The 16,180-nt window shown below is 38.0% G+C and overlaps 1 protein-coding gene across 2 annotated transcripts in view; it reads left to right on the forward strand.

Moving 5' to 3' along the window:
• Nucleotides 1-9,344, forward strand: part of AEBP2 (AE binding protein 2) — a 31,751-nt gene extending 22,407 nt beyond the window's left edge. Inside the window, exons 5-9 of one of the 2 annotated variants that reach the window (XM_060776606.2) lie at nt 1,187-1,311; nt 3,634-3,701; nt 4,939-5,052; nt 5,492-5,558; nt 7,313-9,344. In XM_060776606.2, coding sequence (XP_060632589.2) covers nt 1,187-1,311; nt 3,634-3,701; nt 4,939-5,052; nt 5,492-5,546 — 362 coding nt within the window. In that variant the 3' untranslated portion in view covers nt 5,547-5,558; nt 7,313-9,344. The remainder of the gene's footprint in view (nt 1-1,186; nt 1,312-3,633; nt 3,702-4,938; nt 5,053-5,491; nt 5,559-7,312) is intronic. The other variant, XM_060776607.2, reaches the window with a different exon arrangement.
• Nucleotides 9,345-16,180: the final 6,836 nt, after the last annotated feature.

Here is a 16,180-nt window from a genome sequence, read left to right on the forward strand (position 1 = left end):
GACCAAAGTTATTTTAGACAATTGCTGCCACACATAAGACAACATTGGTGAGGGAATAGTATGTGATTAATACAGTATTGATAGTTTTAAAATATAAGATAAAAATCAAATGAGACAGGAATCCTGCTAGTGATGTATGTTTAAGTGTGGCACCATTATACATGCTTGAATATGGTGCATTTAGTTGCACAGTGCCACATTTCATTAATGTAGCTTTATGCAAATAACTTGAAGAATTCCATGAACATACCCCAATTTTTGTGTCCTTGATGTTAATCTCACCCCAATGTGTGTTTTGTTTTGTTTTATGCTCATTTTATTATGAAAATTACATTTATCCTGGAGACAAATCATTAGCATTTTCTTTATTTCCTAAACAACTAAATCTGATTGGTATATAATAAGAGAGCTACATAAAGTTGAAATTATCAAGAAATTGCTTCCTCCAAAACCAATATTTTGGTTGAGAAGAGGGATTTTTTAAACTTGACTGTATATTTACAGTTTATGACTTAAAACAATTGCCTTATGAGATTCATTCTAATTGAGAAATATACTGTTTTACAGGCAGCATTTGATATGTGAGCAAATCTCTTCTGCACTGAGGGTTTTTGAGTACTGATTTTTAGTAATAATATTTATTATGCCACCATGGTCTAGGTTGTAAGGAAAGCTTTAGTTGACTACCCAAAAGGTGCTGTTATGTAAGGGAAATTGGGCTGTGACTGCTTTCTCACAGTCTACAGATGCCCTATAGATCACAGTAGGGATGGGCAATTATTGTGGGTCCAGGATCTTGTGGCAGTGCAAAAACAATCTATCACCCTGAGGTGGCTGGAAATCAGCATCTGGATTGTAGAAGTTGGCATTATGTGAATTAGTGCTACTTGGCAACTGATTTAAATAGTGAATTTCTGCTCCTTGAGGCAAGCAGGCAAAGAACTGCAGGGACTCTGAAAGAGTAGAAAGCTGCAAAAATAGAGAATTTTCCTGGTCTTTGGCGAAACCCATATGACTCTACATCAAATGAGGTGCTCAGTGGATTTAAGGAGTTTGGATGAAACTGGTTTAAATAGAGTTTTAATGTGTGCACTGAAAGAAAAAAAAAGGTTTGAGTAAGGCCAATTATAGGTGCAATATTTGAAGCCTTATTTTGGAGTTGAATATTGTTTTTCTTTCTTTTTAGCAAGGCCACATGATTTTTTTGATGCACAAACTCTGGATGCCATACGACATCGAGCCATTTGCTTTAATCTCTCTGCTCACATAGAAAGTTTAGGAAAAGGACACAGTGTTGTATTCCACAGTACTGTAAGTATTATTTCCTATTAATAGTCCTCTGTGTTAATATGATGTCCAGCATTCTTAAAGTGGCTCTTCTTTTTGTTACTTGCATAACCTTCTACAGTGTTTATTTTCTGTTTCATGCTTGCATAAGAATAGCAGTAAACGTATTTTGAAAAGAAAATGTGTAGTCTTGACATTCCTCCAGGGATTTTGGATCCACTATGCGGCATTACTTTTTCTCTCCGTCCTTTGATCGCAACAATACTTTTTAGGTTGGTTAAGCTAAAATGACATGTAGCACATGGTCATCCATTGGATTTTTGGCTTAGCAAGAATTTGAGACCTGCTTTCCAAGAAACTAGTATAGTATTTGTGATCAAAAGGCTATCCTATGCTGGCTATGGTGAGATTAAAGAATTAGTAGAAATGGGCTACAGCTGTCTTGATTGCCATGACTTTTTAAAAAAGGAGGGGTGCACCCAACTTTGAATAGTTGCATTTTGAGACTCCTGCTTTGGGAATGTGCCACATTTCCTCTGAAAATCAGCCCTGTTTTTTTGTTTTTGTTTCCATATTATGTGTTTCTTGCTATGTGACAATGGAAGATATGGCCATGTGTATTGACTCTGCTCCGTGTCTTTTTTCCCTGATGGCTCATTTCCACAGGAAAACACACACACACACACACACACACACACACACACACACACGTAAGCTGTAGAAAGTTTATCCCCAAAGTCTGTAAAACATGAAATGGAAGGAAGAAATCTAATGAGCACATTTCCGTTCCCACTCCTTCACAGAGAATGTGTGTTGTGGTTCCTGAATTAGGCAAATTATTTTTAATGTGTAACTCTTCAAATCTACTGCAAACTATTATTTCAAATTACAAATGGGAGGTTTGTGTTAACCTCAATCTACTATGACCTAGTTCTTTCTTTGCCTGCTATATGTAGTAAACAAAAAGCTTTAGTTGACTGGTATTAGGAAAGAAATATGGAAATATGAAAAGAAACAAGTGAGCCTTCAGCATGTTGTCAAAGTATTGTTTAGATGAGGATTTGTAAGCAGATGTCAAAATAATTGTGAATGGTAAGTTGCAAACAAGCTTACAACAGATCCCTCTAGCATCTTAAAAACTGAGAAAGTGTATTGACGATGCGGTACAATACATTTGAAGAAAAATAGTTATGTCATGAATACTAGCATTATTTAATGATAGTACATTATTAATTGGTCTAGTCTAAATAATTTTTGTTATGGATTGGCCAGCATTTTTAAAGCCCCTTTTTTGGAATCCTTATTGTGAGTTATTTCTCCTGGACTCCAGTAGAGGTCAGCAGAACCTTATTTGTATGTGTTCTTTGTACCTGGTGAGGTTGATTCCTTTTTCTTCCTCCTCCCTTCCTCATCATTTTTTTTTAAATTTTTAAGTATTTCATAAGGCAAAAGACATGAAGATTAAATCTCTGAAACATAATCACATGAAAATTGTAACCAGACTTGGAGAATGCTACATATGTGTTCTTAATTTGTCTAAGTTGTATCTTTAACACACTTCTCAAGTTTGGGTTTGCAGAATGGAGAGAACACAATGCAGTGCTCTGTAGCAGTGATGCTTGTGAAGGCTTTCAGCCAAGCCGTCTCTCCTGGAGACTCTCAAGAAGAGAAGTTCCCACAGCAGGATTGGAGATAACAACAGGAATCCCTGCCGTATCTCATTTTTATCTGGACAGTGAGTGGTTTGCAAAGCCAGTTGCACAGTCAGCCAAAGCCTCCATGAGCCAGTGTTGGCTCGTAGCTTCCATGTCACTAGGATGTTGACTCTGTCCCAGTTGGAGTCTGAACTTTCACTAATGCAAGGCACTGAACCTGTCTTCTAAATAGGTACAGCACCTTAGATAATTCCTTATAGTAAATTGGGTAAAACTGAGAGAAGATTAGCAACCTTATTGGCAATGAAGCCAAGAGCATCCATTGCCAGGACAACTATAGTCAGTGCTCAGTAAGTTCTTGGAAGCACCAGCTGAGATCACTTTGTTCTTGTTTTCTCTTTCTTGGAGAAAAAAGAACGAGAAAGTGAATCGAGATTTCTGGCTGAAGTGTCTTCTGGAAAAGATCCAGTCAGCATTTTGGGCAGGGATGGTGATTCGAACAGAGCAATGATTAAGATATCGTTTATTTGAGGGAAATGGTCATCACTGAATATGAAGGAAATCTCTGTGGCAAACCCAGGTCTAAGTCTCAAGTTAGCTCTATACCTTGTTCATTGTTCCAAGATCAGGCTGTTGAGTGAAGAAAATATTTAGAAATGTTTCAAGTAATTGCGCTAATGGTTATTCTTAGGTAATGGCAAAGAGAAAAGAAGATTCTGGAAAGATAAAGCTGCTGCTTCATTGGACACCAGAGGACATGTAAGTCTCGCATATTTTAGAAAAGTGGGATATATATCGAATAACTAAATAAAAAATAGATTCAGAAAAATGTCATTTGGGATGCTTATTGTGTTTAATACCAGCTCACAAAGAACTGGAAAGTTAAACCAGTGGTATTCAGTTCTTTAACCTTGCTACTACTTCCTTTGACAGAATTGCCAAACTGGAAAGGCACATAAAATATGTTGAAACATTATTTAAGCGTTATGATTATAGTAATTGTAATGTTTATTGTAATGCAGTTTTAGATGCTCTGTGAGATGAGCTTTGCACAGTTTCAGCCCCCCATGGAGTTTTGTGGACCTTTTCACAGGATATTTCTGTGTAACAAGTTCTTCCAATGTGCTTTCCCTAGGTAATTTATTAGAGAACAAAATATTGGACTAAGGAAGCCTTTGATGTGCTCCAGAATGGCTCTTACAATGCTCTTGCACCATTTGTTTGTGACAAATTAGAGGAATAGAAGCCCACTCATTAATCTTTGACTTGTGGTTGATTTTGTTATTTATAATGTCATGATGAAGGGGTAACTTCATGCATTGAAATCGCATTAGGCTGGAATAAAATATTTTTGTTCAACAAGAGGACAAGCAAAACAAAGGCTAGCTTAATTTTAGGAGGCATTTGTGATGGATCCAAATACATTTGGAAATGCATATGTTGCAGATGGGGAATCCCAGGATGTGAAGGAGGCAGAGAGGAGAAAAATCTACAATCTGAGTGTGTTTCCATTTTGTGTGACATTGGAATTCAGCTTCTCTTCTGACAAGTTTAAATAGCAGTACAGCATAATGGATTTAAAAACTTACAGGATCGTAATTCTGTTAGCCTATTGCGATTGTTGGCTTCAAAAAGAATGAATAAATTCCCTTCTCTGATCTTTTGACTAATTTCTCATGGCCCATATCCCAGAGGATATTCCCTTTTGCCAGGAATATCACAGATACAGCCAGCATACCGTGCTATATTAGACCCTGAGAACAATAAAAGTATCATTACAAGCTTCATTAATTCATTGTCCAAACCCATATTTCTAACCTTGATGTCTAAGCCAATAAAGCACAGCTGTTAGTATTCAAGACTAGACGTGTAGATTCTAACCAGTCAGATGTGAAGGATTGTATTTTTAAAAGGCATTCAGTGCAATTATTTTTGCCATGTGATTATGGTGAGAAAATGGGGTTGCTCACTTTTAAATATTTTATTTTATTTATAGTCTTCCTGATGTGTGGATAAATGAAAGTGAGCGACATCAGTTAAAAACGAAAATAGTTCATTTGTCAAAACTACCAAAAGATACTGCCTTGCTTCTGGATCCAAACATATACAGGTAACTTCCCAGTATTTCAACTTTCTCTTCTCTCTATGTGATCTTAAGCCTAATTTAACTTTTCAAAGCTGATACTAAGCTAAATAATTTACTCAGCATATTTGGATTCCCTAAATCAGTTGGCCTACAACTACCAGAAATCCCAGCCAGTTAACCAGTTAGGATTTCTGGTAGTTTAAGGCCAAAACAATCGGGGGCCCACAGGTTGAGAACCACTGCCCTAAATGTTTCCTTTAGTTTCACTTATATTTGTTTGCCAGAAGTTAGGGATAGTAATATTGATATCCCAGTACATGATCTTCCAGTGGATAGCATCCAGAAGTTAAGCTTTGAGGCCTGAGATTATTGAGCAGTTCTTGAACTGAACTCTGGTGGTTTGAAAAACAGGGAATGCCTGTATTTACCGAGTGTATTTTACTTTTTTGTGCTTGGTATACAGAAAGTCTAGTAATGGAGGTACATACAGAGGAATCCTGAAAGATCACTTCTGTTAAGATCACAAGCTGGTTTGTATACCAATTTTTGTATACAAGTTTTTTAAAGTCCAAATATATATATTTTTACTCATTAGCTTGTAATACATGTAGTATTAAAATCTACATTCAGATATTTAAAATTGAAAACCTTTTTCTTTCTACTTTTGGGAAGGGGACCAAATCTCACATAGTTCATTTCAACATCAGATATTGTTTGGAAAATGATGAGAGAAGTCATTCTCAAAAATTGATTTCTTTCCTTTTTATTAATGCTCTAGGTGTTTATAATTGTACTATAACATTTTTCCAAAGGTAATCTGAAAAGCAGGGATAGGAAAGACCTTGGTCTGAAATCTTGTAAAGTGGCTGTAAGTTGAAAGAGCTCAATGACCAGTGAACTGTCAGTGTAGGTGGACCTACATACATATATGTCTATATGTCAGTTATGTACATAAGTGATCAAGACATGACAGTGAACACTGGGATGAGGTTTTGATGATGATCATAGAATTATAGAAGAGATCTCGTGAGCCATCCAGTCCAATCCCCTGCCAAGAAGCAGGAAAATGATGAAGCCTTTCAGATTACCTTTTATTTTCCGCATTTGTATTAATCCACTTAAATTTTTCCCTGTGAAAATGTGTGCTCTGCACTAATGCCATTTAACAGAAATAACACAAATGATTGTAGTTATTAATCACAAAGCAAATTTGTCTTGTCATATACTTTATCTAGTATTGTGTTCAAGAAATTGTACACAGGTTTAGACTGCAAACCTAATCAAGCTTATTGGAAATAATTTCTACTGAAATCCATGATTATTCCCCAGACCACTGCCTACAACTATATATTCATATGTACGTATGCGCGCAAACACACATTCACACACCCTTACCTACTTACCTACTCATGGGGGCTTTTCAAGCCTCCCATTTTTTCTTAAGTTTCCCGAGAGATTAGTGGAAGCTCTGGGACAGTTCTTTCTGAAATGTAAGTGCGACAGGATGGAAGATCATCCATCTCACCATGCACAGAGCTGTCAGGAATCTTCTTGTTTCTTTCTTACGGCAACCTTAATGCAAACTTATCATGGTTTTCCTAGCAAGCTATATTAAGAGAGGGCTTGTCGTTGCCTTTTTCTGAGGCTGAGTGCGGCTTGCTCAACATTACCCAGTAGTTTTCCATGGCTGACTGGTTATTCGGACAATGGATCTCCAGCATCATAGTTCAACACACACTGACTCTCTTCTCATTAACCTACCTTTGTGCTTACTGTGGCACTTACACTTCTTCACACTTGTTGCAAACGCTTGGCTATATAACTGGAACTATTACATTGGAACAGAATAGAAATAAAATTCCTTGGAACAATCCAAGGAATTCTGTGCTGGTCACAGCTAATTAGCATAGGATGACTGAGTAGCAAAATCCAGATGCACAGTTTAGGTTTCGAATGCGAAACTGAAGTGTGAATATTTCAAAGGAGTCAGATCCAATTGCAGTATCCTAATGAGACACATCTGTTTCCTAATAATGGAAGTATTGAGTCAAAAATGCACACCTCTGACCGTACATACCTTTTTACCAAATGTGTATTGATTTTCAGATCCAGGTTTGCTTTCAGAGAGAGCACGGTCACATTTCCAAATAACAAAAGCCTTTCTGTATCATTCGAACTGATTCCCAACATAGCAAAAAACATAATTGGTGAACTTTTTAACCACTGTATGTTTAATTTCTTTGGATTTTCCTCCACCAATGCAATATTTCCTTTTCCTTCCTAGAACAATGCCACAGAAGAGGTTGAAGAGGTAGAATCAACAGGGGGCACCTCATCTTACCATCTTATTCATTGACCATGGAATTAGAATTGAAATTGCACATTAGACAAATCCTTCCATCCATCCTCTGCTCTCGCCCCATGGCTGCCAACTTTAGGAGATGATTATGCTTGGCATAATTTTCTGAGAATGAAGTTGACACATCTGTGGAATATATTTTATATAATATATTGACATACTTTCATGGAATGGTACGATGGAAGATGGGGCAAGCGCTCTTCCAGCAATATAATGGGTGCTCTCAAAGGCTTTGCATGCTTACTGCTTTTTATTTTAATACTTTTCTATAGCTTGTATGGATGGAAGTTGCCACGTACGGCCCTCCCTGCAGATTTTTTTAAAGCAAGTTTATTGCGATCTTGTCATTGGTAAAACAGTTAGCACACATGGACATACACTAGAGAGAATCCTTTTTTCTAAAGAGTATGGTGAAGAGTATCAATTGTCACTTTTGTGAACTTGTGGTGTTCTATCACATATCCCTAAGTGGTGGTATCATGTTTAAGCAAAATGGTGGTGGCATATTTGCAGTTCTAGTGAAATATATATTCAAGAGAGGGTGATTAAATGTTGTGTTGCTGTATATCCGGACCTCTCCATAAGGCTATTACTGTATGTTAGTAAGACTTACTTTAATAATCTCTTCAGAAAAAATAAAAATAAAAGGTAAGAACATTTTTTGTTTACTACTGGGCCTTTAAAACTCCTGTTTGTTTCTAAAGAATCTCCCATCTCCTTTCCCCCTCCCCTTGGCCTAAATTTTATGAGCTGTCAAAATTGTATTTTTTAAAAAGAAGCATCTAAAAATACAATCGTTTATGCACCAAAGTTGGGTATGAAAAGATTTAAATTTCTTCCTTGCTTTACTAAGTAAAAAAAAATTATGGATTTTCTTAACCTACAGGAATAGAAAAAAATGTGTGTACCTTGTTCGTCTTGTAAGGAGACAAAAAAGTTGCATATAGATGGAACATTGCTTGTAAATAATTTCGCAGATTTGTAATATATTTTTATATTGAGAAATGTAGATGTTTTTCTAGAGGCATGGAAGTTGAAATGTATATATTATGGTAGAAATAATATTGAAGGATATTGTAATTCATTAGTGCTGCCAGAAGAATCTGTTTAAAAGCAAGCACCTTTTTTAACAATACGAGAAGTCTTTTGGATTTCTAAGAGGCTATATACTACTGTTGTAAGAACAAAACACACGAAACATCCTTCCAGAAGTCTTTGAAGTATGCTCAGTATCCATAAGAGGTTTATGGCACTCATGGTTGATAATGGATATGTATCAGTTTTTTCCTCACTTGTTGGAAGGAACAAATGTAAAAATGAATAAATGGTGGCTATATGCAGTCAAACTGCATGATTAACCCTCCCTGTTTAGGAGGATTTTTTTGCATTACTACAGTGAATATAAATACCAGCTGTTTTTACACTATTTTTTTTATAAAATAGCAAAAAATTAAATATGAACTCTCTGGTTGGAGATGTTATCTTTTTCCAAAGCCATAAAAAAGGTCTACATTAATGAAGATGAGATGCTTTCTTGGCTCCCAACGAGTGTAGAATGTTCTATAAACATTTAAATTCCATATGTATGTGCATCTTATAAGCACTGCTCACATGGAATAGGTCTGGAATAAACACTGAACAATGGTATTTCATAAAGATCTGTAGCAATGTAACTATTTAAAACAAATGCAGTTCGTTTTTTTTGTTTTGTTTTTAATTTTGCTTGAGCACTTCAGTTACTGCTTAATCTTTATCTTATATGGTCATCTGCAATTGCTTTGGTTCTTTTTAAAATATATATATAATTGCCAAATAGGTGTTTTCAGATATAGTTTGTATTTGTATTTTTTTAATTTTATTGCTTTCTTGAGTTTCTTCTATGCCATGCATAATTGACAGATGATTGTAGTCCTTGCCTAAGTATTTTTTCTAATAAAACCATGCAAATACAACCACTTTTAAAGCTTCCCATTGTTTTTTGTTGTAACAATTTGTAAGAATTTAGAGGCCTGTATACAAGTGGATTCTCTTTGGGAACTGTTAAAATTAATGTTAGTCAACAGTGTGCTTCTAGTGATATAGGCTGCAATCCTATGCGATAATCAAGGAGATTATATATGATTATTTCTAAATGTTCCAGTAAACTGAATATAGAGGTCGTATCCTTCTTGCATCTTCTCAAGCTGTATTAGCCTTTTAAAGCTCAGAAACTACATTAACATTGTTATCACCTCTGTCTTTGTAGGTGTGAGTAACCTTTTTCAGACAAATGAAATGAAAGTCTATCCCCAGAGCCTACTGCTGTAATGAAATCTAGTCAAAGGATTCAAGAAAGAACTTGGTTTTACTGTGCTGTAAGGCAGTTTCCACTCCCTTTGAAAGATCACAGGTTGTAACTGACGTCCTTGAGTGTGAACACTCCTGAATTTTCTGAACATTTCATTTCATCCATTATATCATCAATCAAGGCCCCTGTGGTGGTGCAGCGGATTAAACTGCTGAGCTGCTGAACTTGCAGACTGAAAGATTGGCAGTTCGAGCCCAGGGAGCAGGGTGAGCTCCTGCTTTTAGACCCAGCTTCTGCCAACCTAGCAGTTCGAAAACATGCAAATATGTTTAGATCAATAGATACAGTTTCTGCAGGAACGCAGCGGCAGTCCATGCAGTCATGCTATCCACATGACCTTGGAGGTGTCTATGGACAATGCCAGCTCTTCAGGTTAGAAATGGAAATGAGACCACCCCCCAGAATCAGACACAACTAGACTTAACATCAGGGGAAACTTTTTATGATCAATCATATGCATTCTTAAGTTACTGAATGCAGTACTGCTTTCTCCTGCATAAATAATTATAGGGTTCCTACTCAATCCTCTCTCAGAATTTTCCTAATGTTTGGTGTGCTAGAATTTTGACAATTATTTCCTTCCAAATGCTTGCCCTTAGCAGATTTCCTCCAAGTACTAATGGTGATAAAATAAGCTGCTGTATATTGTGGATCTGTGATGAGGGAGGGAATGGGATGACCTGAAGGCTGCCTTCCCCTTGGCTCCCTTATGACTCATTTTAAAAAATAAACCTTACACCAACACATTCTTTGGCCAAAAATAGCTTTTAGGGCTCATAAATTATTTTTTACAACCAAAAATAAATACACACCTTTGGCTCTCACCTTTGAAATCATACCATAAAGTAATAGGAAGTAACTTCTGGTCACTAGAAACATCACTCCTGTTCATTGCCATCTGTGCTGATGCAAGGTCACCAAGGTGCCAAGAATAGCCTTCTCTGGATGACCCATGTGCCCACCACTGCTTTACAGTATTGGTACATATTATTTTTTCTTCAATAAGGAATAGTACTAAGATCACTGTAAAACAGAATTGCGGAGTGAGCTACCCTTTTAAAGAATCATATATATCCCTGTGGTCTATTAAGAACTTATGAAGAGTGCTTGTGAGAGGTAGCTCTTAATTACAAGTGTAATTTACTATGAATATGGCTATATAAAAGAAATCCAGGAGGGATTTGTGATATTTTTCTTCTTGCCTTGATAATGCATCATCTGGCACCAGCCTTTAACACAGGCTTAGTGCTATCCAAATGTTGGGAACTACAGTTCTCATAAGCCTAGATGGTCCATGGTCAAGTATATTGGATTTATTATATTATGTTAGTAAGGCAATGTGTCCATACTGGGCAATGAACTGTTATCAAAAGTCAATTTCCTGAGTACAATATTACAGAGCCATCAGTAGTAGTTTTGGTAATGTGTAGCTGTATAAAAAAGCTGTGTAAGAAGAAAGTGCAAAAGCTAAACATAAAAAAACCAAGATTATGGCAACCAGATTGATAGATAACTGGCAAACAGAGGGAGAAAACATGGAGGTAGTGAGAGAATTTGTATTTCTAGTGTGAAGATTACTGCAGATGCAGGCTACAACCAGGAAATCAGAAGACATTTACTTCTTGGGAGGAGAACAATGACCAGTCTTGATAAAATAGTGAAGAGTAGAGACATCACACGGGCAACGAAGGCCTGCATAGTTAAAACAATGGTATTCTGCGTAGTAAACTATGCATGTGAGAGCTGGACCGTAAGGAAGGCTGAGTGAAGGAAGACAGACACCTTTGAGCTGAGTGTTGGAGGAAAATTCTGAGAGTGCCTTGGACTGCAAAAAGATCAAACCAGTCCATACTCTAGGAAATAAAGCTCACTGGAGGGAAGGATATTAGAAGCAAAGATGAAGTACTTTGGCCACATGATGAGAAGACAGGAAAGCTTGGAAAAGATAATGATGCTGGGGAAAATAGAAGGAAAAAGGAAGAGGAGTCGACCAAGGGCAAGATGGATGGATGGTATCCTTGAAGTGACTGGCTTGACTTTGAAGGATCGGGGTGGTGACAGAAGAAGGGCCGATCAAAGGTAAGATGGATGGATATTATTTTTGAAGTGACTGGCTTGACCTTGAAGGAGCTGGAGGTAGCCACGGTCGACAGGGAGCTCTGGTGTGGACTGGTCCATGAGGTCACAAAGAGTCAGAAGTGACTGAACGAATAAACAATAAAAGCTGTGTTACAATATTAAGCATCAGCAATCTTGTATGTCAGAGCTTGAAATACTGGGTGTAACAACTGAATTTACAGGAAGGAAGAAACCATGAAAATGAACAAACTGGGTACCAGTAATAAAAAAACCCTAAAATTATAACATTAAATAAAGAACAGAACTCACATACTGTGGAACTCCAGAGAAGAAACTATTGAGAACAGCTAATCACCTCTCAACAAAGAATTCACCAGGCAGTGACAGGGCACACCTAAAAACTCAGGCCATCAAATGCTAATCAAGGTGGCCAATTGAAACATTTACACCTAGTTCCAATAGATAAGAGATCTTTCTCTCACCCTGAACTTTCCACAGATATGTAAACCCAATTTTCCTAGTTTCCAGCAGACCTTACAACCTCTGAGGATGCCTGCCATAGATGCAGGTGAAACGTTAGGACAGAATGCTTCTAGAACATGGCCATACAGCCCGAAAAACCTACAACAACCCAATTGAATTTTGTTTTCCACCCAAAGTAGAATACACTTGTTGCATTCTCCCCAAAATATAGCTAGAAAGCCTCATTGTCCACTTCTTTAAACACAGAAAACATTGCATTTTAATGCTATAATTGCAGCAGATTTACCCAAAATAATTAAAAATAGATTCTCTAGGACTTTAAAGAGTTTCACAGTGATGAACAAGTAGTACAGATAAAATCCAAAAAGCGGGCCTCATGTTGTCCCTATAAACAGTGCCACAAGAGGGTGCAATTGACCTTTGCTAGGCTTTGCCAGAAATACAGAAGATATTGCAGCCTCAGCAGGAGGACCCAAGGCTTGTCTTTGTGGGTCCATAGGTCTCTGCTTCGCATACCCTGGCCCTAGCCCTTAATTAGAACAAAGCAAAGGCCTTGGTTAGGAATGTCATTTAAGGGAGGCTTAATTTAAGAAAGTGATGGGAGGTTTGAAGTCAAGGAGGTCTGGTGCCCTGATGCAAAAACAGGCTGCCAACTCAAGCAATTTGCCACAGCTGCCAGATTGTAGATAGACTATTCTGGCTCTTGCTTTTGCAACTGCAGAGCTCATTTGTGTCCATACAGGATTACTCTCTCCCTTCTCCCCAGAATTTCTACTTCTGTGGCTCTCATATTGCCACAAAATGAGAATTTTGAAATTTGGAAGCTTGCTTTTAAAAGTAATGAGTTTATATTACAGTTCCAGTTACAGTTGCCCTAAACCTTTTTTTTTTTTTAAGTAATGCTTTATTTTCCCACTGTTAGAGCCCAGTGAAACTGCCAAATCCAAGAACTGTTGGAATGTACTTCCAATTACCCTGGCCCAGTTACATACCCTAACATTGGGGCTATGCCTCTGAGTTGGAGGAGCTTTGGAACTGGCATCACACCCAACTACTTTTTTGGGGCGCTTCTGCTAGCAGATTGCTCTGCCTGCAGATTGCGATTCACATAAATCTCTTGCAATCAGCATATTTTGAGTTAGGATATCACTTGTATGTCATATTTAGAAAAGAGGCAAGCATAGGGAAACTGGTCCAGCTTTCACAAACTTTTCATCTGTTTCTCCTGCACCAAGCAGTTGCCCTCTACATCTGTGCTTTCTTTAAAGGCTTTGATAAATGAATTTATGGTGAAACAACACTGTAGAATCAATGCAGTTTAACATCACATTAACTCCATGGTGTGTTGTGGAATCCTAGGAATTGCAGTTTTAAAAGATCTTTAGCCTTCTCTACTGAAATGTGCTGATGCCTCACCAAGCTGCAAATCCCAGGATTCCACAGCATTGAGCCATGACAGTTAATATGGTACCAATCTGCATTACATCTGCAGTGTAGATGCACCCCTAGATGCTTTTGCTGTACTGTACATCTGAGCTGTTCCTCATGAATACTTAAAAAGGCCAACCTCTGGAAAATCCAAGCATCTGAGAAGGAAAAAAAGTTTCTTCTAAGGAATGACCCTTCCTTTGAGCGTCCTTCTGCCTAATGGTAGGAAGACATGCAATTGATGGTCCACTTAACTCTGCTACTGTCTTCCAAATGAACCAAGACCCTTGGCAGAGTTACTACAGTTTAATCTGACAGTCACCTTCAAAGTGATGAATCCTTTGTTTCTGCTTCTCTGAGGAGGAGGCTCTCAGCTTTTCAGTTTGGGTGGATTGATTATGCCCTAAAATGGAGGAACAGTGAGAATGAAAAGGAACAGACTGTGCTCCTGAATTAAGGCCTCTGTATACACAAACATGTATTATAGTGCAGGAAGAATTCAAGGAAGTAAATTTCTTCCACTATTGCAGGCTCCTTTTGCTCCCTCTACATCTCTTAGGATCTAAAGCACAGAAGTATGTCAAGTTTAACTTGTATAGTTCTCTGAGACTGTTCAAGGGGAGCAGGCCTCTCCAGAACATGCCGCATACCTCCCTTTGGGGGGGGGGGGGCTATGTTCTCAACCTGTGGGTCCCTAGGTGTTTTGGCCTACAATGCCCAGAAATCCCAGACAGTTTACCAGCTGGTAGGATTTCTGGGAGTTGAAGGCCAGAACATCTGGGGACCTACAGCTTGAGAACCACTGCCCTGGAGGCTAAGGAAAATCACCTCTGACTATTCAGTGTCTAAGAGTACCCTGTACATTTCATATATTGACAAGGCTACTTGAAGCTACACACACATTTTAACTTAGTACCATAATGAAGCCATAATCAGCACCAACCAGGACTCCAAGGAACAGAAGGCCCAGCCTCCCTCCAAATAGGATAGTGCTATTTTTATTTTATTGATTCATGAAAAAGAGTTTCATTTTGCCATTTCCACAAATAACCTACAACGTCACTAACATCTGAGGCATCCCTCCAGACTGCATTAGAACTAAAGGAACAACACAATTCCAGCCGAGAGTTACAACACCACATCTGAAAGTAATTAAGGACAAGTAAGATTTGCTGCCCAACACTACCCCAAGGAAAACCAAAATGCCATTAACATGGAAGGAGAAGCAACCCCAGTGAGAAGGGAACTAAAATGCAGGCACCAAAGCAACCCTCACTAGTTGCTGAGGTTTATTTGCCTTCAGTTTTGGCGTATTGACTACCTCCAAACTCCATCCATTTCACACCTCTCATTTTTTTTTTAAAAAAAACTATCCAAGTCTGCAGTTTTAGGAATATTAATCTAAGCAGCAATATTTGTGTGAGGTGCAGACCACCCACCCTGGAACAATTATCCCAGCTCGAATGATGCGGGAGGTCTACCCAGGCTGTGTCGATTTATTTATTTGACTTCTTGTAGTGTCTGTTCCAAAGAGCATGCCAAGGGAGTAAAGGCTCTCTCATAGGTCATTTCCAGATGATCGGTGGTAGTTAGCAAGAATCAATGTTCTTGACCCAAAATGAGATCCTCTTGTTTTGTTTTCAGGCTAGGAGCCCTTTCAAGAAAACAACGGCATCACAATGGTGCCTCTGTTTCATTTTGAAGTGAAATGAGCTAGTAATTGGCCGTCTTCAGAGCCACAAAAGAGCTGTTCAAGAAAAACAGTTCTTCTCCAGATGCTTGGGGTACCTTGTAATACAAGCTTTTAAAAACTCATAACTTGAGCAAAGACTAAATTATTTAAAATCCAGATTCAAACATAAGCAGTGCAACATTTTTCTTCATTAGGAAGAGTAAGCGCAGAATGCATCAAAGGATAAACCAGCTGTCTTAATCAAAGAGTCGATCCCCAAAACCTGGGTTGACTCATCTGTAGGTCAATGTGAGTAATGTGTTTTTGGCTTTCATGGCCTGAATCACTGGGTTGCTGTACATTTTTCGGGCTGTATGGCCATGTTCCAGAAGTATTCTTTCCTGGTGTTTCGCCTGCATCTATGGCAGGCATCCTCAGAGGCTGTGAGGATGTTGGAAACTAGGAAAATGGGGTTTCTATATCTGTGGAAATTGTCCTCAATCATGTGGACAGTTTCAATAGAAAGGAAGAAATCATAAAAATGAACAAAATCTGGTTACAAATATTAAAAAAACTCTAAAATCATAACAGTAAATAAAGACGGGAGCTCCAGACAAGAAACAATCAGGGACTGCTAATCTCTCAACAAAGGATGCCCCCAGGCAGTAACAAGCCACCCTGGACATTGCAAAGATAGATAAATCCCATTTTCCTAGTTTCCAACAACCTCTGAGGATGCCTGTCATAGATGCTGGCGAAATGTCAGGAGAGAATACTTCTGAAA

Source organism: Anolis sagrei, chromosome 5 (assembly GCF_037176765.1).
Source record: "Anolis sagrei isolate rAnoSag1 chromosome 5, rAnoSag1.mat, whole genome shotgun sequence".
Taxonomy (NCBI): domain Eukaryota; kingdom Metazoa; phylum Chordata; class Lepidosauria; order Squamata; family Dactyloidae; genus Anolis; species Anolis sagrei.